The sequence below is a fragment of the Dromiciops gliroides genome, chromosome 6 (assembly GCF_019393635.1).
Source record: "Dromiciops gliroides isolate mDroGli1 chromosome 6, mDroGli1.pri, whole genome shotgun sequence".
Classification (NCBI taxonomy): domain Eukaryota; kingdom Metazoa; phylum Chordata; class Mammalia; order Microbiotheria; family Microbiotheriidae; genus Dromiciops; species Dromiciops gliroides.
This window is the reverse complement of record NC_057866.1, coordinates 111,101,172-111,125,163: the sequence shown is the minus strand read 5'-3', so window position 1 is coordinate 111,125,163 and position 23,992 is coordinate 111,101,172. Positions and strand designations below refer to the sequence as shown.

Below are 23,992 nucleotides of genomic sequence, written 5' to 3'. Positions count from 1 at the left end.
TTCTTATTATTAATAAGCAAAAATATCATTATAGCCTAGGCTCTGACTTTCCCACTCATTCTTTGTATTCAAGCCAAGTAGTAGAGTCATACAAGGCTCCAGAGACCAGTCTGAACCAAATGTAGTTTGCTGGCTCTGTTTAGTGCCCATAAATGATGACCAGCCTTGGAAATGCTTTGACATTGAATCTTGTAGTTTTCCCCTTTGGGGGTAGGGTCAAGCTTCAGTGGTTCTGTCTTCCTTTCAGACTTTGGCATATGATGTTCCTAAGTTTACTGTGTTTGGGATCTCTCTCAAAATATTTGAATTCACACCAAAGCTAGTTATTGCTGAGCAATTTCCTTTCTCCTAAAATGCATCTAATCTTTTCAGAAGTTAAAGCAACACAAACCCATGTAGCCATATGTTGATCTCATTAATAGTAAAGATTCTTAGAACTTTCCTAAAATATTCCTACCTTGCTCTGATTATCCTAGGACTATGAAACAACTTTTCAATAACATTAACTATTGAAATACCTTCTTGGAATCTGGATAGAACATATCTCCACAAATCCCAGATAACCTAAGTGATCACATTATGGAGATGGATTAATGAATGTATTTTCATGACGAGCAAGGGCAAGTACTTATTCTGTTTGGCAAACTCCTTGAACGATCCAGAACTACTCATGCCTAGAGGCACTGTGCCACACCTCCTGCATAACTACCCAGGGGAGGATGAAAAATATAGTTACAGTCATGCATGCCATGTTACTTTTAGTCTTTCCTTTACATCGGCAGTGTATGCCCCCATGGGATTTGTAAACTACTTTTCCCTTAGTTGTTGGGTTTTTTTTTGGGGGGGGGTGGAAGCTTAGAAAACTAATATATATGGCATGTCAGAGAAATCACAGCAATTCTGCCCTGTTCATAATTAATCAATAAAAAATGGCAAAGTGTCAATGAGTTGTCCGTGGTAAAATTGCCAAAACAGATCAGTGAAACATTGTAGAGAGCCACAGATCCTATCTTAGACAGGAATAAACCAGGTATTTTAATTGGACTTTTACATCTCTCATTTCAGCAATCTAACATAATGATTTTAATGACTGACCAAAAGGGAATAGTCGATTTTTAGACAACCTAATGTTCCCATAACATTTTTATATAAAATTAGATAAATTAGATAGATTTTAGGAGTTCTTAGATGGGAAAAAGTTGCATCTTTATTATCATTAACCTTCATTTCCTTTGGAACCCTGTGCATTTTATTTTATGCATTTAAAAATTCTAAGAAGGGCTCCATAATACAATAAAAGAATAAGAACCCCTGATCTAAGGCAATATTTCCTAAATTCTTCCACACAACCCTAGTATCCTCAACAACATGAATAGGTGGTCCAAAAGAAAGTTTTGACGATCAGTAATAATTCTTCCTGGAACTTTAACTATGAAATTGTTATTCAGTCATTTCAGTTGTGTCCTTTATTTGACAGACATTTTAAAGCACCTACTATGTTCCAGCCACCATGCTAAACATTGGTGATACAATACCAAAAGATTCATACATCCATTCTGTGGTATCAAATAACTGTGAATAAACTAAATGCTCACTGATTAGGGAATCAACAAACTATGATACATTGATGTAATAGAATGTTATCGTACTGTAATAAATGATAAATCTGAATAATTCCAGACAATCATGGGTAGACTTATCTGAACTGATGAAGAGTGAAGTAAGCAGGGCCAATCAGGAAAACAGTATACACAACAATCACAGCCACGTAAATGTAGATAACAAAAAAATGAAACTGCCATGTAATTAAAACAATGAAGGTTTGTCCCAGAGAAGAGTTGAGAAATCCCATCTCCTTGCTGTCATTGTGTAAGTGGAGGACTAGAAATGTAGAATGTTTCATGAACTGTCAGACATGGTCCTCGTTTTGCTGAACGCTTTTCTTTTCATCTTTGTTACAAGAGATGATTTGCTGAGTAGGGAAGGAGGGAGGAGTATATTTGGAAATAAACATGATGCAAAAATAACAGACCAATAAAACAAAAAAAATTATAGGAAAAAACCATTTTAAGACCTTAAGTCTTTTGTAGTCAAATTAATCTGGGAAATACTGGTCTAGAAGAATGGAGAGAGATTTTTGCTTGGCGACACCAATGAGCCTTGTACGGCCTTAAAATGGGCCTTTGGCAAGCCAAGTAGGACATTTGGATAATTCCCCATAATCAGATGGCAAAGATTCTAATACTCCTATAAGAAACAGACATTGTACTTTACTGTTAAAAATGCATTAACTGAAAACAAAATCAGTGGAAAGAACACTGGACTTGGAGTCTCTGGTGTGAGGCCAGTTTTTTCCTCCAGGCAATTCAGCTGCTGTCATCTAAATTAGCTCAATGGTCAGAATGGACACAAGGAGGCCACCTAATCATTTTTCACACAAAAAGTCCCTCTTCTTTCCTCAGCAATCATTTACTTTTTTCTCTGCTTCTCCTTGTCCTCAACTAGGCACAAGCTGCCAAATTTACTAAACATATAAACAATTAAATGGGGGGGAGTTCAAGTTGTAACTCTGACATATACTTGCCAGTGCAACCACAGGCGTTCACTTAATTTATCTCAATTTCCTGGAAAATGAGGATAATGACATGTGCCCAGCTGTCTGCATAAAGGTATTGGCAGCCTGATGTCATGGAATGAACAATAGAATTAGAGCCTCCATTCCAGATCTGACTATGCCACTAACTCCTGCGACTTTGGGCAAATTATTTTCCTCCTCTGGGCTTGTTTCCTGAAATGAAATTGATAAAACGATCTTCTAACGTTCCTGTTAGCTCTAATGTTCTTTGCCATACGTGATCTGTGATCTACATTTAAAAGGCTGCAGGCTGACCAAATGAAAATCCGTAAAAGGATTTGGACTCTGCAGTCTTTCTGAGAGCATATTCTGTGATTTGCTGTAGGGTGGAAGGCAGAAGTAATCCTCGACAATGAAATCCTGCAGAGGCGGAAAGACGCGAGAGAAGAATGAAGTTATTATTCACTCACCTTCTTGGTAAAATTCAAACTTGGGGGTAAGCGATGGAAAGAGCAGTATTTTTTTAAGTTTTCTTTACCTAGTGAAAGGGAGAGGAAGAAGTCTGCCTTAAGAGTTTAATGGGCAGCTTTATGTATTTATATGCTTTGACTGGAGTTAAAAAGGTCTGCTCCACACAATAGGTGGTTTCTAGTTGGATTTTAAAAGAAAAAACAAAAAAACTTTGATCATTTCAAAAGCAATGAAGCCTGATGGACCAGTGAGAAAAGAAGGCAGTAATTTATGGCTACCATTAAGAACACAAAGACAAAGACAGGGAAAGTTTCACTAAGTGAAGATTTACAAATGTGTATAAACCATCCTTACAACTAGAAATAGCCAGTGTTTCTCTCAGAACAAAGCAAAAGGGGGAGGGAGGGAAGAGGGAGAGACAGAAACAGACAGGGAGAAAGGGATGCAACCTGCCTGCCTTCGCTGGGGCTGAAAAGGTCAAAAAGACATCACCCCGCCCCGCCTCCCCCTCCTTTTAAAAGAGACTTTTTTTTTTTTTTGGCTCAAGTAGAAATGTGCCGCAGTACGCATACAGGACAAACCAACCTCCTCAAATTATTTAGAGTGTGGGTGAAGGAGGAAGAAATATGAAGAGGAAAGCCCTGTGTAAGATGGAGGCGGTAGGGTGGGAATCTGTGTACCTACGTAGCTCTATTTGTGACTTGCAGTTTGTTGTAATGCTATCTGTGTCCGGATGTTTAGATGACATAGGATCTGCTGTTCACGGTTTTGTGTTTGGGTACACCGTCTTGGAATATCCTGGGGCCCAGAGTTGAAGCCTTTTGGGAGGCTTTCACCTCGTCCCTTATAGACCTTGTGGGACTCTGCCCCTCAAGAGATCCTGATGGGCACAGAGTCAAGGAAATGCTCCTCAGATGAACCTAAAAAAAAGCCTGTCTCATATTCAGAAACTCAACCTACATCATCAGTGCTATCAACGGAGCAATGGTTGGGGACTAAAGTCAGCATTGCGTCTTCTCCCTTTTATACTCATCGTTTGCTGCAGTTTGCCCTTTTCTGATATTTCTTCTTGGAGGCTGTTTCGTGATTATTTTAACCCGGTTTTATCTACATAAAAATGTGTGTATGCGCGAGCGTGAGTGCGTGCGTGTGTTCAGGCACAATAGATGGGCAAAGAAGAGGTGGTTTTTAGGGTCCCTCCCATTGCTTGAGATTTCTAGATTCCTTAAAAGCTACTTTACGCTAGGCCGGCCAGCCAACCCATCCCCCGTCCCCCGGCCAGTGAAGGCACTATGGTTGAGTGGACTGCAGTTAGTGATGGAGCCAGCAGTGTTAATGAGCTAGGTATGCAGTGGTGCAGGAGTTTGCGGGGTTGGGAGGAAAGGAAGGAAGCCCGGGCGTGCGGCAGAGGAAAAGAACGCTGGATTTGGAGTCAGAGGACCTGGGTTCAAATCCTACCTCTCTGAGCCTCAGTTTCCTCACCTGTAAAACGAATCTCCTCTAGAGCTGTGCTCCTAGTGACCTTGGCTGCGGCAGTGCCCTGCACACATTAGTCGCTTTAATGAATGCTTGTTGCCTTGAATTTGCTAAGGAGGGAACAAGGTCTTTGGGTATGAGAAGGGGCTTCTAGTGGCAGGACGACCCCTTTTTTATGGGACGAGTCGCTCCCCCAGGACAACTGCCCGAGGTAAATCGAGGCGCCCCAGCCACGTGCCCGCTGTTAGCTAGGCTGCGGCCCGGTAGCCCGCCAGGTGTGTAGGTCGGAGTCGGGCCGCAGCGGGGCGGGGAGAGGGACTATCAGGAGGCCCCGCCCCCTTGGCCCGGCTGGGAGCTTGGCGGCCAGGGGGCGGGGCCGCCCGGGCCCCGGGTGAAAACGAGGCCGGACCCGGGGGCGGGGCAGCCCGGGGCTGGCGGGCGCGAGCCGCGGCTGTCAGAGTGTCAGACGCACGGCGGGCGGCCGGGCGCGAGTCGGGCAGGGCGCCCTCCCTCACGCGCACTCGCGCCCCCTCCGGTGGCGGCGGCGGCCGCACTCCCGGGACTCCTGCGCTCGCGCTGCTCCGGCCGCCTCCATCTCCGCGATGGGGGGCCGGGACCGCGGCTGCTACGGGGCGGCCGGGGCGCCGCAGCTGCTCTTGCTGCTCCCGCTGCTGCCCCTGCTCCTGGTCTCGGGGCTGTCGCTGTCCCTGCCGCCGCCCGAGGGTGAGCGTCAGGAGGCGAGGGAGCGGGGCGGGACGCGAGGCAGAGCCCAGCGGGGCACGGGGGTCTCGGGGCCCGGGGCGGGGGGCGTGCGCCGCGGGGTTGCTGACAGCTCCGGCCGCCGGCCGGCCGACTCTCTCCTCTGCTTGCCTGCCTCGCCTCCTTCCCCCCCTCACCCCTCCAGTCTCCCTCTCTTCCTCCCTCTCCCCTTCTCTCTCCTCTCCCTTCACTCCTTTTCTCCTCCTTCAGCACCTTCTCCTCCCCCTTTGCTCCTCTCTTCCTCCCCGTTCTCCCTTTTTCTTCCCCCCTTCCCCCTTCTCTTCTTCACCGCTCTCCCCTCCTTGCTATTCCCCCCTACACCCTTCTCTCTTCCCCTTTCTCCTCCCTCTCTCCTCTCCCTTCTCTCCCCCCTTAACACCGTTTTCTTCTCCCTCTCTTCTCCCCCCTTAACCCTTCTCTCTTCCCCTTCACCTCTATTTCCCCCTTTCTTCCCCCTTAACCCCTCTCTCCTCTCCCATCTCTCTCCTCCTTTCCCTCCCTCCCTTCTCCCTTCTTTTCTCTCTTTCCTCCTCTTTCCCTCTCCCCTTCCCCCCCCTTTCCCTGTCTTCTCCCTCTTCTCTTCCCCTTCTCTACATTCTAGACCCAGAGCCCCTTTGCACAGACCCCTCCGTGCCTCCCTGGGGCTGGGCTCGTCCGCCCACCTCCTTCCCTCTTTTCTTCTGTGGCTGCTGTGGGGTTCAGTAGCGCTCTTAACTTGCTGCGGGACCAGCTGCCTGGGGAGCGGGGAATGCCCTCAAGTGACCTTTTTAAAGAAGAAGCTTGAGTTTTTAGCAGCTGGAGTTAAAGTGCTTTTGAGGGGCTCAGCTAACTCAGTTTGAATTATTTCCCAAACTTGATTTAAAAAAATTAATCAAGAAAGGTAACTTCCACCAAATATATCTACCAATCATACCCACATGTAAGGGGGTGCCAGACACCCCCAACATCTCAGAAATGGATATTTCATTGTATTTTAAAGTTAAGTTACTGATGTCTAAAATCGCACATAAATTTTCGAGTTTGATAAATATATAGCACCCTTTTCAAGAATAATGCCTTTTAGTTCAAGAAGGCCTACACCGCTTTTGTATTTGGTAAAGTAGGCATCGACAGATTGGTTGGACATTTGGTTAGAAGAGAAGAGGTTAACTGGTCTGGTCACCTTCTGCTGAAAGAAGATGGCAGCACACCTCACTTAAGGAAACTGCTGAGCTACTGGTGAATTTCTCTTTTTTGCAGATGTGGATGAGTGTGCCAGAGGAATTGATGACTGCCATGAAGATGCCCTCTGTCAGAACACACCCAAGGCCTATAAGTGCTCCTGCAAGCCTGGCTACCAAGGGGAGGGCAAGCGCTGTGAAGGTAAATGGGAAAAGCTACTCTGAGGGTCCTCCATCCTCACAATTCATCAGCCTATCCTAGAGATAGGAACAGTCATACAGATTAAGCCCAACTTCTTCTTCCTGCTAGGAAGGAGATTGAGGACTAGAGACTTATTTTTTCCAAGATGACATTGCACATAAGTAGCAGAGGTAGAATCAGAACCCATGTCTCAACTCTAAATCCTGTACTCTTTCTATTGCACCCCAGCCCCCTTGTTCACTTTTCTTTTTTTTTTCTTTTTCTTTTTTTATTTTGCGGGGCAATGGGGGTTAAGTGACTTGCCCAGGGTCACACAGCTAGTAAGTGTCAAGTGTCTGAGGCCGAATTTGAACTCAGGAACTCCTAAATCCAGGGCCTGTGCTCTATCCACTGCACCACCTAGCCGCCCCCACTTTTCTTTTTAAAAGCACATCTGATCCTAGCAGCCCTCACCTTTCCACAAGAAGGAAGAAAGATTTTTCACAAATTGTTCTCTGGGACCATCATCAATCAGTACCCACTTTACCTCATGTTCTTTGCCACCAAAAAGAGTATATATTATGCCTTTGTTTTTGTCATTGACTTCCTTGGGATATATTCTTGGTACAGTTGTAGGATTGCTGAGTCAGAGGGTATTGTCAAGTTAGTAATTCTTCTTACATAATTTCAAAGTGAAATCCAGAACAGTTGGACCACTTCGATACTCCACCAGCAGTATATCAATGAGTCTGTCTTTCCAGAACTCCTCTGATATTGCCTATTTCCATCTTTTGTCTCAGTTTGAGGTAACCTCAGAATTGTTTTCATTTTTTTTCTTACTATCTTTTCTTTATGGTTTACAGTTCTTTAAAAGAATTGTTCATGCCTTTTTTTTTTTAAACTGCTTCTCTTTTGGGGAATGACTTATGATGTTATATAGTTCCCGTATATTTTAGGTATCAGATTTGATTGGTAATATTTGACATTAATATTTTTTTTGCTCTACTATTGCTATTCTAATTTTGTCTAATTCATTAAAAAACTTTAAAAAACTATGTAGTCAAAATTATTTATTTTACTTTTAGTGATCTCCTTTATCCCTTTTTTGGTTTTGCTTTTTTTTGGGGGGGGGCAGGGCAATGAGGGTTAAGTGATTTGCCCAGGGTCACACAGCTAGTAAGTGTCAAGTGTCTGAGACTGGATTTGAACTCAGGTCCTCCTGAATCTAGGGCTGGTGCTTTATCCACTGCGCCACCTAGCTGCCCCTCCAAAAATACTTTTTTAAAAATCTGATTTTTTTATCTTAAAATTCTTCCCTAGAATTATACAAGCAAACATTTGATAAATTTATTAATAATATAATGAGCATAGTTTGTAAGAATCTTTCCTGACAGCTTATATTTCATATATACTTCCTTCTTTTTTTTTTTTTTTTGACTCACAGGTAGGCCTGTATATATGGAAGTCCACTATGTTTTGTGTCACTAATGATGAGTCTGCTTAAAAGTGGAAGAGAAACATTTATATCAGAATTTGTCCAAGTGGCTTATCTCTTCTATTTCTCAAATAGATTGAGTCTTTTAATTTATTTTTTATTTTTTTAGTGAGGCAGTTGGGGTTAAGTGACTTGCCCAGGGTCACACAGCTGGTAAGTGTTAAGTGTCTGAGGCTGGATTTGAACTCAGGTACTCCTGACTCCAGGGCCGGTGCTCTATCCACTGCGCCACCTAGCTGCCCCTCAAATAGATTGAGTCTTATAAAGATATACTTTTTTTTCACTTGTATAGACAGGCAGAGGTTATAAGATTTGAATTTGATGGACTGTAGCCAAAGGATCTGGATCTTTCTGAATTTGATTATTATCTTTTAGAATCGTGGTCTTTTATAAGAAAACAATTAAATAACTCATTAAAATGAAATGTCCAGATGCTAAGTGTAGATACCATGGTACCTGACTTGTTGCTAAAATATTCAGATGATTTTTGCATTGTTGACATGACCTGCCTTTATGTGATGGGAGCAGAGAAAAACATGAACCTCATACTTAATCATAAGTGAGTTACAGAGATGACATCTCTATAGTAGCAAAAGGGTAAATCGTTAACCATCATATATTATTTGTCTTGGTGATACAACCTCTTCTCTTTCCACTGGTTCTAGGTATTCATGTTGACATGTCTATTTTAGATTGTAAACTGATTTTGTCAGGAGTGTGTCTTCATTTTAGTACCCTCTTCCTAAATGTTTAATGCAGTTCAGCATTCAACAGTAAATTATCAGGAGGCATCATTCCATACTTGTCCCTGCCCTATCAAGAGCCAGCGGCAACCTATTTCATTTTATAACAAATTCAGCATCCTGGGTCCTCCATTACTCACCTGTTCCTTTTCTCTGGCCCACTCTGACCATATCACCAGTGTCATGACATGAGTCCTTCCTTTGCACAAAGCTATTTCTTATGTCATCCTCTATACACAATTTGCGGTTTTGCCTTCTTGTTTTTAAGTCAGTTCAGCATGTATGGTATACCTTCTCTTTTCTTTTTTGTTAAGCCCCTCTCCTTCTTCAAAACCTGAGTCAAAACATCTCTCCCAGGAGGCCTTTTGTGATTGATCTTATCTAACTTTGTTCTTGTATGGCATAAGATTTTTCACCACCTAAAAGATAAAAAACAAACAAGTTCTGACTGAAGGAAAGTTATGAACTAGAGAAACTTTAACCTTTCTATTCTTAATATTTCTGCCTTTCAATGGTGTTTCTTATAACCTTTTAGTCACTATCAGAACAGGAAAGGAGCTACAAACACAGTAGATTTGGTATACAGGCATACTGCAGAGATATTGAGAGTTTGGTTCCAGACCACTGCAATAATGCAAATATTGCAATAAAGTGAGTTACATGAATTTTTTGGTTTTCCAGTGCAAATAAAAGTCATATTTGAGTTCTTGGATTTGTCTTGGATCATTGTATTGCTGAGAAGAGCTAATTCATTCACAACTGATCAACATACCATGTTGCTATTACTGTGTACAATATTCTCCTGGTTCTGCTTACTTCACTTTTCATCAGTTCATGTAAGGATTGACTCCAATTTTGAAAGAAGTTTTACTGTAGGTAAAATGCTATCAAGCAGCATCACAGGCTAAAGAGCAATCTTTCATGAAAGGGAGAGTCAACTGATGAAGTAAACTTCATTATTATCTTATTTTAAGAAATTTCCAAAGTCTTCCCAACCTTCAGCAACCATCACCTTGGTGAGTCAGCAATCATCAGTATTTCAGAAAGGCCTGGAAAGACTTGTATGAACTGATGTATAGTGAAATGAGTAGAACCAGAAGAACATTGTGCACAGAGACAATAATATTGTTCGATGAAGAACTGTGAATGACTTAACTATCCTCAGCAATACAATGATACAAGACAATCTCAAAGGACTAATGATGAAACATACTATCCATCTCCAAAGAAAGAACTAATATTGATTGAACACAGACTGAAGCATACTATTTTTCACTTTCTTTCATTTTTTCTTTTATTCAAGTTTTCTTTTACAAAATAACTAATATGGTAATGTTTTACATAATTGCACATGTATAACCGATATCTGATTTCTTGCTGCCTCAAGGGAGGGGAGAGGGGAGGGAAGGAAGGAAGGATAAAATTTGGAACTCAAAACTATAAATAAAAATGTTTATTATAAAAAAGATTCATTACACAATGTGGTTTGTTTCAGTTGAAACATTAGCTTTAAGTGTTAACTTCATGTGATAACATAGTGAGTGCCCATTGCCTGTGGGATGGTTGAATAAATCACAGTATAGGAATATAATGAAATATTATTGGACTGTAAGAAATGATGAAGATAAATTCAAGGAAAGATGAAAAATCTTATATGAATTGACAGAGTGAAATAAGCCAAACCAGAAAAACAATATAAACAATGACTACAATAATATAAATGAAAATAAAATAAAATGAAGCTGAACACTATGTAATGATTGATCGTGGCCCTAGAGATGGAATAAGAAACCCACCCCCTCCTGTTCTTGGAGCAGTGAGGGTCTAATGGAATAGAATGTTTTATATATTGTCACATCCAAGCACTGTCAATGGTTTTGTGAAGGCTATTGTGTGTGTAGTTGGGGGTGGAAGTGGTAGGGACAGAGATATTTCTGGAAATATCTGTACTATAAAAGCACAAGGCATGAGTAAAACTTTAAAAGTAGGACAGAAAGCTCTGTTGATCTAGTTACTTTATAGAAAAGTTCAACAAATGAAATATGGGGATAGTCAATTTGTAAGATGATTCTGGAGAATGCTTATTATATTCAGTTTTTTATAATAACCTGTCTATCAAAGATATAATGTTAATCTTATAGACTTTTCTTTATTCCTCAGACATTGATGAATGTGATAACGAATTCAACGGCGGCTGTGTGCATGAGTGTTTCAACATTCCAGGCAATTATCGCTGCACTTGTTATGATGGATTCATGTTGGCTCACGATGGTCATAATTGTCTTGGTAAGTAGTATAGTACAAAACAATTCAAGCTTTAATTTCCTTAGCCCAGTCCTTTACCCCAGCCTAGTGCTTTGGTTGGGTTTAAACAATAGTCATAAAGGCAGAACATCTTCAAAAATCAGAGTCCTTTGTTTTTTTGTCCAAATGGGGAAATCTTGGTTTTTAATAATTTTTAATAATTTATAATATTGTTCTTTCCAACAAGCTTATGAGATAATATTGTCATTATTATGGGTTGATCTTATGGTATACCAGTATTAGTCTAAGATCAAACATTAGTTTTTGCTCTCTTACAAGAGTCATGGTTAGATCTGAGTATTACACTAGAAATATCATCGCTTATGCCCAGTTAATTACATTCTGGGACTCTCTCAAACCTCTAGAATCAGGTAAACCTCTTCTTCTGAAGAATCAAAGTATATCCTTGTGTTTCAGCTAGGTAGGTTTTATTTTTCTTGTGAGAGACAGAAAACTTCCATTCTTTTTCCTCAAGGATACAAAAAACAAGCATCTGCTAGAGTTTTAACTCTACAGAGCTGAGGATAGTGGAGGATGTTGCTTATGGATTGGTTTCTTGAGATAAGATTTCTCCAGAACTATTGAAAACAAGATGTTTGGCTGGAAATGGAATCATGCAGATGTTTCAGAAAGACTTCATGTCAGGCAGTTGCTGACTTTGCCCTTCTCTGTCCTGCAGCAATGCATTGGCAGCTCTCTGTGGTCTTGCCAACCAAATTCCATTGGTAGACAAAGTACTATGCTTGATGTGCAGATGAATGCCAGGAGGAGGCCCTGTAACACAGACCTCTAATTTCTAACATTGATCATGTTATTTATCATCATGCTATTGATCATGATATTTATGTGCTTTTCGTTGTAGAATCTGTGAGAGGGTAAGAAACCACCAATCCCAGGCACATGAGCTCGGGGAACTCTTTAGTTCCAGTTTTATTACAGAATCATGGACAAACTATTAGGATGCTCTATGTTTGTTTTCCAGTAAACAGAATGGGAACTATCTCACTGTCTAGAGATATTGGGAGAAATTGTTTTTGCTGCTAAATTGTGTTGAGATATGTGACTGAACAGGGGAGTGAAATACAGGTCTTCATTCGGCAGCTTTGTCCCCAGCTCCTTCATTTGGCCTTTATTATAACACAACTCTCTGTAATTCTTATAGTCCTAATAAGCACTTTCATTAAAATAGCTCTCTGAAGTAGATAGGCAGGGCAAATATTATTATCCCTATTACACATAGGAAAATTGAGAGAAATAAATTGATTTACCAGTAGTTACACAGCCAGTAGACAGTAGAGCTGAGACTTGCAACCAGGTTTTACTCCCTTAACACATACATCATGCTGCCTCTGTCACACTTCTTAGTCCAGGTCAGGAGAGAGATTCCTGGCTAGTTCTTCTAGGTCTGTGGTCCAGGTAGAATGGTACACTTCAGGACTACTGATGCCAAGCTAAGGAATTACACACACACTTATGAATTTGATGAGGAAAGAAAACCCAAGGACAAAAATAAATTTTGTGGCCTGCACATATATTTAAAATCTGGGTAACTGAAATCTTACATGGGCCTGAATTAATTTCCCAATTAAATTTATACTAGTTCTTTTTATTTTCAAGAAGAATACTTTGTTCCTATCTGATTCAACAGCAACGGAGATTTATATTTTTTTCCCAGTAGACCAAATATCCTTTACAAAAATGACAGACTATGTACTTTGCATATAATAGGCACCTGATAACTTGAGTGGTCAGAGGTGGCCTAAATTATAAGAGAGGAGTTAGAACCCTAAAGGTTGATAATCCCAAATATTGATTTCCACCCAAGCTTCAATCCTACATTTCCAATTCTGCTAACTATTTTCAACCTTAATGTCCCACTGGCACCTTAAACTCAACATATCCCAAACAAACTCATCATTTTCCCCACAAATCTATTCTCCCTCTTGACTTCTTTGTTACTAATGGCAGCATGTCATTGTCATTGATTCTTCCCTCTACTTTTCTTGCTATGTCCAAATAAATGACAGTTTTTTAAAAATCTGGCCTCTTCAATGTCTTCTATCTTTTCCCTCATTTTTACTCCTCTCTTCACTACATTAACATAGGCTCTTATTACCTCTCATCTAAATTACTGCAGGTTCTTTCAGCTGGCCTCCCTTGCCTTCAGTCCTGCTTATCTTCCACCCTTACTCTCTGTTTCGGGAATGATTTTTCTAAAGCACAGCTGTGATCATGTCTGTCCCCTGAAAGTTTTCGATGTGGAGATCTTTACAGCTTGTGGACTGGAGGTCTTCCATGCTCTGTAGCCTTGTACTTTCCTTTATGTATTCTACAAAGCAGCTAAACTAACATACCTTCCTTGCCCTCAATATATCTCCATGTCCTTGCTCCCAGCAGTCCCTCCCTGGAATGTCCTGTTCCTCTACATTTGTCTGTAGAAATCCTTTTCTATCCTAGTCAGATGTCACCTTTCCCCCTTGCTCAGTTTTCCCTGTTGCCCCCCAACGCACACACCTGCACACATATACTCACTCATGCAATATCTCCCTCCTCTGAACTCTCAAAGCACTTTGTATTTCTTTTGTGACTCCACTTCTACATTACAGTAATGTGTACACTTGTCTCATCTCCCTTATTAGACTAGAAGCTATTTGAGGGAAAGGACTATGTGTTTTTCTTAGGATCATAGATTAGAGCTAGAAAGAAACAGAAATTATTTTTCAATTATGATTCAACTCCCCTTCATTTTATGGATGAGTTAACTGAAGTAATCAGATATTTTGAACTTAGAATAAAAAGAATCCTCACTAATTCTAGGTTTACAGATTGGAATACCAAGGCAAGGTGTGTTCTAAGGAAGGCTCTTCCCCTGGAATTTGTTTCAGTCTTTTGGTTTCAAGCTGGCCAGGTTTCTTAGCCTTTAGGGTATGGCACAAGTCCCATCTGTTTAGTCCAGTATCTGCCTAGTGGTGGAGGAGAACAGATGAGTATATGGTTTCAAGTTTGAATCCTAGATAACAGATATTCAAATGTGAATTTTCTTGATATAGATATGCCCAGAGAGGCTAGTGATAGCAAAACAAACAAACAAACAAAAAAGACTGGAAAAAGGTAAATGCATTTGAATCATCATTCTCTGTTTTCATCCTATCTCCTGAAAAGTTTGTAACTCTCCGGACCTGCCTTTGGCCATTACACATTAGTTGTCTCATGCTTGCTTCAACAGCACATAGACATATTAGTTGTCTCTGGGTTGCAATGGATTGTTTTTTAATGTCAAGATAATTTCTGGTGTATCTGTGTTGGCTTGAGATCTTAATACAGGATTGTATAGTGGATTAATGTAGTTCCTGTAATGAGACCCAGGGCAGCAGTTTAATCCTTTGTGGTTTGTAGTTATCCCTAACCTGTCTGGGCTGGGCCAGAGATTTCTGGGGAGATGGCGAGACAAAGCTGGTATAAACCGAGTCCTTTCTCTTTCAGATGTGGATGAATGTTTGTTCAACAACGGCGGCTGCCAACACATGTGTTCCAACACCATGGGGAGCTACGAGTGCCAGTGTAAGGGGGGTTTTTTCTTGAGTGACAACCAGCATACGTGTATTCACCGTGCAGAAGGTACAGAAGGAACTTTTCTTATGTGTTACCGGGGCCTTGTCACAATCAGTCAACAAGTATTTATTAGGTCCCTACTATGCGGACAACAGGAAACCTACCAGATAAAAAGAGTAAGAGACAAGGTCACTGGGCCATTTCTCCTCTTTGATCTTGTAAGCTGGGAAGTGCTGCAGAAATGCCAGTGATTCCTCCTGGCTTTGTCACCTGGCTCCTGAGCCTTCAGGTCCTCCTGTGTAAATGAGGAGGCCAGCCTGTTCTGTGATTACAGTTTTCAAAAATTGTAAATTCTAATATTATGAGATTCATTAGTTGTAATGTCATGCCTGAAACACTAAATCTTTCAAATGTGGCCACCAGTGAATGAATCAGGATCAGGCTACTCTTCTGCTTCAAGGCAGGGCTTCACCAAAAAACACAGGCATGCTTCAAAGTACTAGTACAAAGGGAGAATTTTTATTCATCCAAGGGTTACATCATGAAGGTTGTTTTCTCCACTTGTTTCATCATTATTAAATTAAGAAGACATGTAAAGTGTTTTGTAAATATAAAGCACTGCATAACTATAATCGGCTGTTACTTGTTTATTTTTAATGAAGATTACAAAATATCATTGTCTTATATATTAGATATTGTTAACACCCTTTGAACATGTGCTACCTATTAATTTCCAATGAATAGCACTGTTTTTTTCCCTCCATTAACTAGTTGATTTTCTCCTTGGAACACACACTTTTAACTGTCTACTAAAGGTATGAGTATTTCACATGTACAGAGTGGTGCATTCAGAATGTATGCACTACTAAAGTACCTGTTTGAAGAGTTTCTTCTGAAATAGCTGAACACACACAGAGAAAATGCTTGGGTAGAAATCAGGCAGTTCATTTTCATGCTTTGTAACTACTCTTAGAGGCTAAATCATACTGCTATGTTTAATACAGGAGAAGTCACAAAACTGCAGCTAATCAGGGCAATTTTTGAGTTTGTGTGATGCACTGGTTCTTGATTGACAGCGGAATAGGAGATGTTGGCTTTCAAGTTGGGTCCTTTGGACTCTTTTGTATGTTCCATAGGATTTGGGGCATCTTTGTCTCATGAGACTTATGTAGAGTTCTCACTGTGGGAAAGGAATCAAGAAACCAGTAGAGCAGAATAATCTGAGAAGCAGAGCATCCATTCTTTTGTTGTTTAACACTCTCTTACCAGAAGGAAGAAGAATACTGTAGTCTGACACATGGATATCTAGGCTGTAACATGGAAAGTCATTGATTAATTATTCCCAACCAAGCACCTGGCATCCCAGTGTAATTTCACCCATAGGTAGCTATATATTTTCCATTCAGCCATTTTAGATAAACTGATTTCAACCATCACTTCAAATAAAGTGACTGAAGACTTTCAAATTGGTAACACTCCCTTATCCCCAAACCGAAATGGCCAGTGAAAACTGACCACAGCCACAGCCTCCTCAAAACAACAGGGAAAGTGAATGTGAATCTCTTCTCCAAGTTTCCAAAAATTATATGATCCAGACATCCTTGAATCCTCTGAGGCACATTTAAAATGAAGTTTCTTTTCCCTGAGATTGCAATATAAATTCAAGAATTTTGAGTTGTAGCCTGGAAACTCTCATTGTGATTTGCTATTGCTTTTCAAGCTGATTGCTTGGCAAAGTCATATCAACATAAGTCAACAAATTATAGTGGCTTGTAACTAAGAACTCCTTCCACATTTTGTTTTTAAATTCTTAAATAGAACAATAGGTAAAAAAATGCCAGCTTGAGGGGGAAGTTTTTAAAAATTGGTTTGTTAAACTCTTAAAATTGATATTTAAGTTCTAAAATCCATAACTGACAGTTAAAACAATAGATAAAAGAAAACAACACTTAGTTTCTTTTAATTAATTTAAAAATATGTTATTTGAAATCTATTATAAAAAGTAATTGTCAAACATAATGATTCCATTTTGGACACAGAGTTTGACTTTTATTTAATATTCCTCAGTTTGGAGGCACCATTTACTTGCTTAGGAAGGTTTCAGGCGATTGACTCTTAGAAATGTCAGTGTCCTGGAAAATTGTCCCCCTATTTTTACGTGATGGAGAGGCTCTAGAGATTACATCTGAAAAGGATATATAACCAGTACCCTGTCTTCATCCCTATTCATGGGTGCTTTGGCTGTCAAAATAAACATAATCTCCCAAGTTGAGATATAGTATAATGGATAGAGTACTGGTCTAGGAGTCAGAAGAGCTGTGTTGTGGGCTCAGCTCTATTATAGTAACAATAATAGATGGCATTCATATAACACTTTAAGGCTTTTAAATCTCTTTACATTATTTTATGTGAGCCTTATAATAACCCTATGAGATAGCTCCTAAAGACATTATTCTCTATATTTTACAAGTCAGGAAACTGAGGCTCAGAGAGAGATTTTTATGGTCATTGGTTTTCTTCTATGTAAAATGAGTGTTGGACTAAATATTCTATAAGATTTCTTTCAGTTCTAAGAGTCTGACCATGATTCTAGGTTGCAAGCCACTGCATCCAATTGTTTTGGTCACCCTGAGAATATTTCCTGTCATCATAGTAAGCAACACAAAGCATTTTAAGGTTGGCAAAGTGCTATGCATATATCCTCTTACCCAGAATTAAAAAGAGCATCAGAGACTACACTCACTGTTTTGCACATGAGGAAAACAGAAGCCCCTAGAAGTCCATTGACTTGTCCATTGTCACACACCTGGAAGCATCAGAGTTAGGATTCAAACCCAGGTCTCCCTTGACTCCTGAGTCCAGCTCCCTTTTCTCCTATACTGAGCTGCCACCCCTTAATATGTTGTGGACATCTCTTCTTAGTGGCTGGACTGCCTTTTGTGGAGTAAAGAGAGTTCGCTGATGCTCCTGAATCTCTATAGAGAATAATCTAAAGCAGGAAGGAGGCCAATTTTCAAACTGAACCCCAGACTCATTATTATTTGAGGCCTTTTTTTTTTTTTTACTTTCTCTCCAAAGTCCAGCACTCCAGCGCTACTGGGGTGTGGCCTCTTTGGTTTTCCTAGGACTGCCATCTTTAGAGATGAAGAAAGAAGACTTTCAGGTGGGGGTGAGTCTGGGTCTGTGAGTTCTAATATCCTTCCTGCCTAGGGTCCTCCTCTATACAATCTCTTCCTTCACTTTATGTGCTTACACTTGCCCATTTCCCAGGATGTGTAAATTCCATGCTGGGATTTCTGTAAATAAGAAGGAATTTACTTTTACTAGTGACATAATGCCAAAGCTTCAGGGATGTTCTAAAACTACCCCCCTACCCCTGCCCCCATTTCCATTGTTGATTGATGATCTCAGTATCATGCGCAAATTAATTTCAAGTGACAGGCAAGTTAATGATACTTTTCCTATGTTAATGAGAATCGTTATTATTCAGTTCAACAATCATTTTTAACCATTTCCACCACCACCAAATACTGTTGCTGCCATGTTCAGTTTACCCATTTGTGTTCTTTGTTTCTGTAAATACAAATACATAGTGTTGCTTAGCTTATTTTATAAGCATGGGGATCAAAAGGAACGAGTCGCTGAAGCAGTAGTCACCAATCACTTGGATTGACCATTTTTGTTCGGGCAAGCAATCAAAAGGGTTTGCCAAGTGGCTGAAAATGCCACTCAAAGAAACTACATTAGCCAGAGCAATAAGAGAGCTTTCCACTAATCCCGGGCAAGTTTCCTTCTTTCTTAATTGGCAGCAGATGTTGGCAGAGGTGAGCTGAATTAAGACCAGCACCCAGCAGATTGAGGGAAGGCAAGGGTGTAATGTTGGTTTATAGCTGGCAAATACAAGCAAGATGGTTTTAGGAGAGGCATAAAAGGCTATGGGAAGTATTACCTTTACACTGCACGTTTTATTTATACTAAACTTCTGTCATCCTGTTACATGGAGAGGTGGTTTATGAGATTAGGGTAGCAGAAGCCTATATTTCATTATGGTATATTAAGTGATGGGAAAGGGAAACAGAACATAATAGTTCTGAGTCTTTTTGTAGTGAAGATTTTTGATCCCCACAATAGTGAGTACCTTTTATAATCATGTATAAAACCAGGAAACTTGTAATATCAGGAGCCTCTCATTAGTTCATGGTCATTGACATGTACAATGGTAAAGCTGAAAGGCAGGCAGGCACTGTTACTTTTTTATCTTTATAGTTCCAGAGACTGGCGCAGAGCCTAACATGGATAGATTTTTAATCAATATTTGTTAATTTGGATGTTGGTAGGGAAAATCACCAGAGACTGGGAGGCAAAAAGAGGAGTGGGATTCTAATGCCAAGTTTTACAGTGTATGTGGCATAACTAGATTAATGGATCACATTTTGTCCTTGTGCAATCACTTCATAGGATTCCTCCTGGCATTTTAAGTGGGTTGATTTGTAGTTTAATTGGGTGGCAGAAGAGGTATTAAGTGTAGCTTTAGAAATGTCCTTGATGCTTGACTGGAGTATGATAGACTAATTTGAATATTTTGTTTTCTGTCGATGTCACAACTATTTTCCCAGTCATCCAGGCTCATATTTTTTTATTATTTTTCTGTCTCCTTTACCACCTACATCATCATCTGCCAAATTTTACTGATTGAATTTCCATAATGTTTCCCACATAATTTTTCTCCTCTTCACTTACTCTTCTATGCCCCTAGTTCTGGACTTCATCATCCCTGGCCTGGATTATTGGCCTTCAAATCATTCATCCTATTTCCAGTCTCCAATATATTCTTCACACAGCTGCCAAAATAATTTTCTTCATAGCCAAGTCTGAGTATAGTGACCCCCTCCTCAAAAACCTTCACTAGTATCAGATTCACTTCCTTATCACTTTCAGCACAAACCTCTTCAGGCTGGTACTTAAGATCCTCCCCATCTCTTTCCTGCCTATTTTTGTTTTGTTTTGTTTTTTTAGTGAGGCAATTGGGGTTAAGTGACTTGCTCAGGGCCACACAGCTAGTAAGTGTTAAGTGTCTGAGGCTGGATTTGAACTCAGGTCCTCCTGAATCCAGGGCTGGTGCTCTATCCACTGTGCCACCTAGCTGCCCCTCCTCACGCTGCTCTACCTTGTACACTCTTCAGTCTAGCAGTTCACACAACTTGACCTTCTTTATCACTTCCCTGTCCTCCCATCTCCCACTTTCATACTTACATGCAAACCATTCCAGTCACTGGAATATCTTCCCTTTCACATTCTCCCCTGTTGAAAATCTCTTCTTCAGAGCCCAGTCCAAGTGCTATGTATCCCTCCTCCCAAAACCACACAGCTTGAAGTGACTGCTTCTGCTGTGCATTTTCTTGGAGTATCTTGTCTAAATCTCTCCTTTGCCCTTCCTGCATTCTTCCTTGTGACTCTCGTGTGTGTGTGTGTGTGTGTGTGTGTGTGTGTGTGTGTGTGTGTGTGTGTGTGTCTCGTATCCTCCCTTACTGACCTCAGGTCCATGATGACAGGCATTCTGGGTCACTCTCTCTGTCTCCTCTGAACCTCGCACATTTCCTGAGGTATCACGGGCATTTAATACATGTTTGTCGGGGGTGGGTATCTCAGGGTCAAACTGTGTCTCTGGGCAGCCTGACCAAAGATCACTGTGCCAATGTGTCAACACTGTTTTGCAGAGGGCTTAAGCTGCATGAATAAGGATCACGGCTGTGGCCACCTCTGCAAGGAGACCCCGGAGGGAGGAATAACATGTAAATGCAGGCCTGGTTTTGAACTGGCCAAAAACCAAAAGGATTGCATCCGTAAGTATGGAGCTTGGCCCACTCATGTCTTCTGGAAGCCTAACAAGCAACACTCATGTGCCTTCACCAATCACTTGCTCAGTTAGCCACTTTATGGTGTGGGTGTCATGAACATTAAGGACAACAGAAAAAAATCAGGAGTTTGGAGGTTAGCCCATAAGACAAAGGTCTCAACCTGTTGTTTAACTACCATAGAAAAGTTATCTGTAACAGTGGGAAGTAAAATGATGCTTGGGAGTTGTAAATATTAGAGAATTAAGATTTAGAACAAGGGAAGTAAATGGAAAAGAAATTTAGAGAAGAAACATCAATCAGGATTTGTTTCCAGGTAATAAATACTTCATCATTCAAAAGATTTGTAATTTTGCCTTAGTAGATGATTTCATGAGTTCCTCAGACAGGAAACAATGTCTTCATGGCCAGCCTTGCACTGATAAATCTGTCAGAATCTAACCAGGCTTGCTCCTCTTGACCATTGCTGAGCCTTTCAGGCTTGGTAAGACCCAACAGAGTTTGAAATGCTCTTTTGCCATAGCTTTTGAGAAGCCGGATGCTCTAAATGAATGGAAATACAGATTTATTCATTACTTAGGTGTTTGAAAATAATTATGGTAGTAAAACTCTAATCGATTTAGAAAAACTCATTTATATTATTCAACTTTTTTTTAGACAGGGTTCTACAATCTCTCTAATAGGAGCTTCAACAAGAATAGATGACTGTAAACCATGTACAGATTTGTGGAGACAGTTTTGGGTGAATAGACTACACTTGGAGACAGAGGCAGAAGGCAGATTTATTTCTCATCTGAGAGATGATGAGACTTTTCCTAATAATTGTTGTCAATGCTCCATATTGACTAAAGGCCTGCTGAGCAAATCAGGAGTGCTGGGCTAGATGCTGCAGCTGGGGGATCCTGATGCTTATTACATAGGGAGCTTACAGTCTTGTCACTGGACACAGTGTGAGAAGGCAGGGTTGTGAGCCCTGGCTCTGGTGTTAATTTGATGGTTGTGGACAAGGGCCCTACCCTCCTTTGTGCTTCTGTTTCCTTGTGTGTAAGATGAGGATAATAATATCTACATTACCTTCCTCATAGTATTGTTGTGAGAAAAAATGATTTGTAAGTCTGCAAAGTACTATAGGATTGTAAGTCCATCTTTCTGTAAAACTGCTAGTATAGTGGAAATATAGTATAGTGGTGTTAGAAAGCCTGGGCTTTGAGTTGGGTTGTGCTTCTCTGGCTGGACAACCTTGGTAAGCCTTATATAAAGATGAGTTATTTTTACCAACTATTGTTAATATTAGCTTTTTGAGCATGGCTTCTTCTTTTTTTTTTTTTTGGTAGGGCAATGAGGGTTAAGTGACTTGCCCAGGGTCACACAGCTAGTGTCAAGTGTCTGAGGCTGGATTTGAACTCAGGTCCTCCTGAATCCAGGGCCGGTGCTTTAGCCACTGTACCACCTAGCTGCCTCCGAGCATGGCTTCTTGAGGCATATGTATGTAGACCTTAAACTCTTTTTTGAGTGTGGGCCTAGTGACATATATACACACACAGTGGAAAGAGTGGTGGACCTGGAGTCAGGAAGACCTGAGTTCAAATCCAGCCTCAGACACTTATTAGCTGTGTGACCCTGGGCAAGTCACTTAACCCTGTTTGCCTCAGTTCCTCATTTGTAAAATGAGCTGGGGAAGAAAATGGCAAACCACTCCAGTACCTTTGCCAAGAAAACCCCAAAAGAGCTTCACAAAGAGTGAAACATGACTGAAAATGACTAACTAACAACAGGTATGTGTCTGGCTTAGCTAAATTCTAAGGGGCTCATGACCAGCCATATGGTTATAAAATGGCCACAGTATTATAAAGGTTTTGGCCCTGGCACTCTGGAAAATCATCTATGAAGGCATAGAGGGATTGGCAGCTGATTAGTGGAAGGGATAGCAATGAAATATTTGGAGCATGAAGTAACAATAAAAAAAAGTGAAGCTGCACAGCAAGAAGCACAAAGGTGCCGGGTAGTTGTTAGAGCCCATTAATTTGCCAGATCTATATAATCTGTAGTTTTCAAAATCAGGAGGAATTAGGCAGGCAGAGTAGTGTTGATTCTCATCTAGAGCACTGTAAAGCCCAATTCACAGGCTCAGATCTTAAAAGTGCAGTTTTTAAATGCAATTTCCCCCTCCTTTCTTTTAGGTATTAGTTTAGAAGAAAAGTTCTGTAACAGTAGCAGCGATTTAACTTGGGTTTCTGAAGAGTTCTTCAGAGAGAATGAAAGATTCCAGGGGCTCCGCGGGGCTAGAAGAAATTGAAGACCTAAAGAGTTTGGGCATTGGAATAGAAACAGTGAATTTAAAACAGCTGCTGTGTGGGAGAGGGCTAGAAAGGTTAATGTTGTTTTAATTCTATGTGGTGTGTGTGCAAGTGATACGTTACTTTGACATGAAGACCAGCCTCTCACAGTGTCTCCCTTGATCATTCTTCCCTTCAAATCAAAACAAAACAATTGGGTTGGAGCATTCTTGACTGTTTAGAAAAAGCAGAATTTGATGATTTTTAAAAATAGGTTTTTATTGATGTCTTGTTTTTATATCACCTAGATTTCCCCCTGTATCCCTCATTCTGCCCCCTCACAAGGAGCAAAGAATTTTGTCTAAAGAAAAAGATTGAGAATTAAAAAAAAAAAACCTAACTGGAGATATATGAGCCAATTAAGTATTTCCTTTTTCATTCCCAAGAACATAAACTAATACTGAAAATTGGTCAAGGACCTCTTCTGAAAATTCAACCTGAAAACTTATTGATACAATAGTTTATCTTGGAATCTGTACCAATGAAACCTACAAAGTAGCTATGTGGCAAATCAAAATGTACACATTTTGATCTAAATACTATGCTTTACTTCAGAGAGAGACCATTCCCTTTTAACACCAATTAGCTGGCTGAGATGATAATCAGTCATTATGGTTTTATTTTATTTTATTTTATTTTATTTTATTTTATTTTATTTTATTTTATTTTATTTTATTTTATTTTGACTGGTCTCATTGCTGTAGCTTAGGCAGGCAGAGAGGATGCCTAAACCCTCCCCATTTGCCAATTCAGTGCAAGAAGGTAGTCTGAGGATACAAAGTATCTGTCAAAGTTCTGGAAACCCCAGAATAATAAACACAACGGAATCCTTTTTATAGTGTCTTCTTTGTCACTTGGTAAGTGACTGGGTCTGGAAGGGCTGCTAATTAAAATCTAGATGCCCCCAAATGCCACAAGGAGCTAACTAGGAACTAAGCAGTGAAGGTCCTTGTGTTGTAACTTCCCCTTCATACAGGAAAACACATAAATAATAGGAAGCCCTTTAATTTTGGAACCATGTCCTGTTATAGCGAAGATCTTGTGTCCCTCCTGCTACAATTTTGAGTGTAATTTGTTTCCTTTGA

General features: G+C 40.4%; 1 protein-coding gene across 4 annotated transcripts in view; it reads left to right on the top strand.

The window, feature by feature from the left end:
* The first annotated feature begins 3,024 nt into the window (after window positions 1-3,024).
* The window catches only part of SCUBE2 (signal peptide, CUB domain and EGF like domain containing 2), an 84,859-nt gene continuing 63,891 nt past the window's right edge, over window positions 3,025-23,992 (top strand). Inside the window, exons 1-5 of one of the 4 annotated variants that reach the window (XM_043973229.1) lie at window positions 3,025-3,052; window positions 6,521-6,643; window positions 11,021-11,146; window positions 14,648-14,782; window positions 20,434-20,559. In XM_043973229.1, coding sequence (XP_043829164.1) covers window positions 3,025-3,052; window positions 6,521-6,643; window positions 11,021-11,146; window positions 14,648-14,782; window positions 20,434-20,559 — 538 coding nt within the window. Of the gene's footprint in view, window positions 3,053-3,593; window positions 3,692-5,034; window positions 5,246-6,520; window positions 6,644-11,020; window positions 11,147-14,647; window positions 14,783-20,433; window positions 20,560-23,992 lie in introns of those variants that run through there. The other 3 variants (XM_043973230.1, XM_043973228.1, XM_043973231.1) reach the window with 3 other exon arrangements.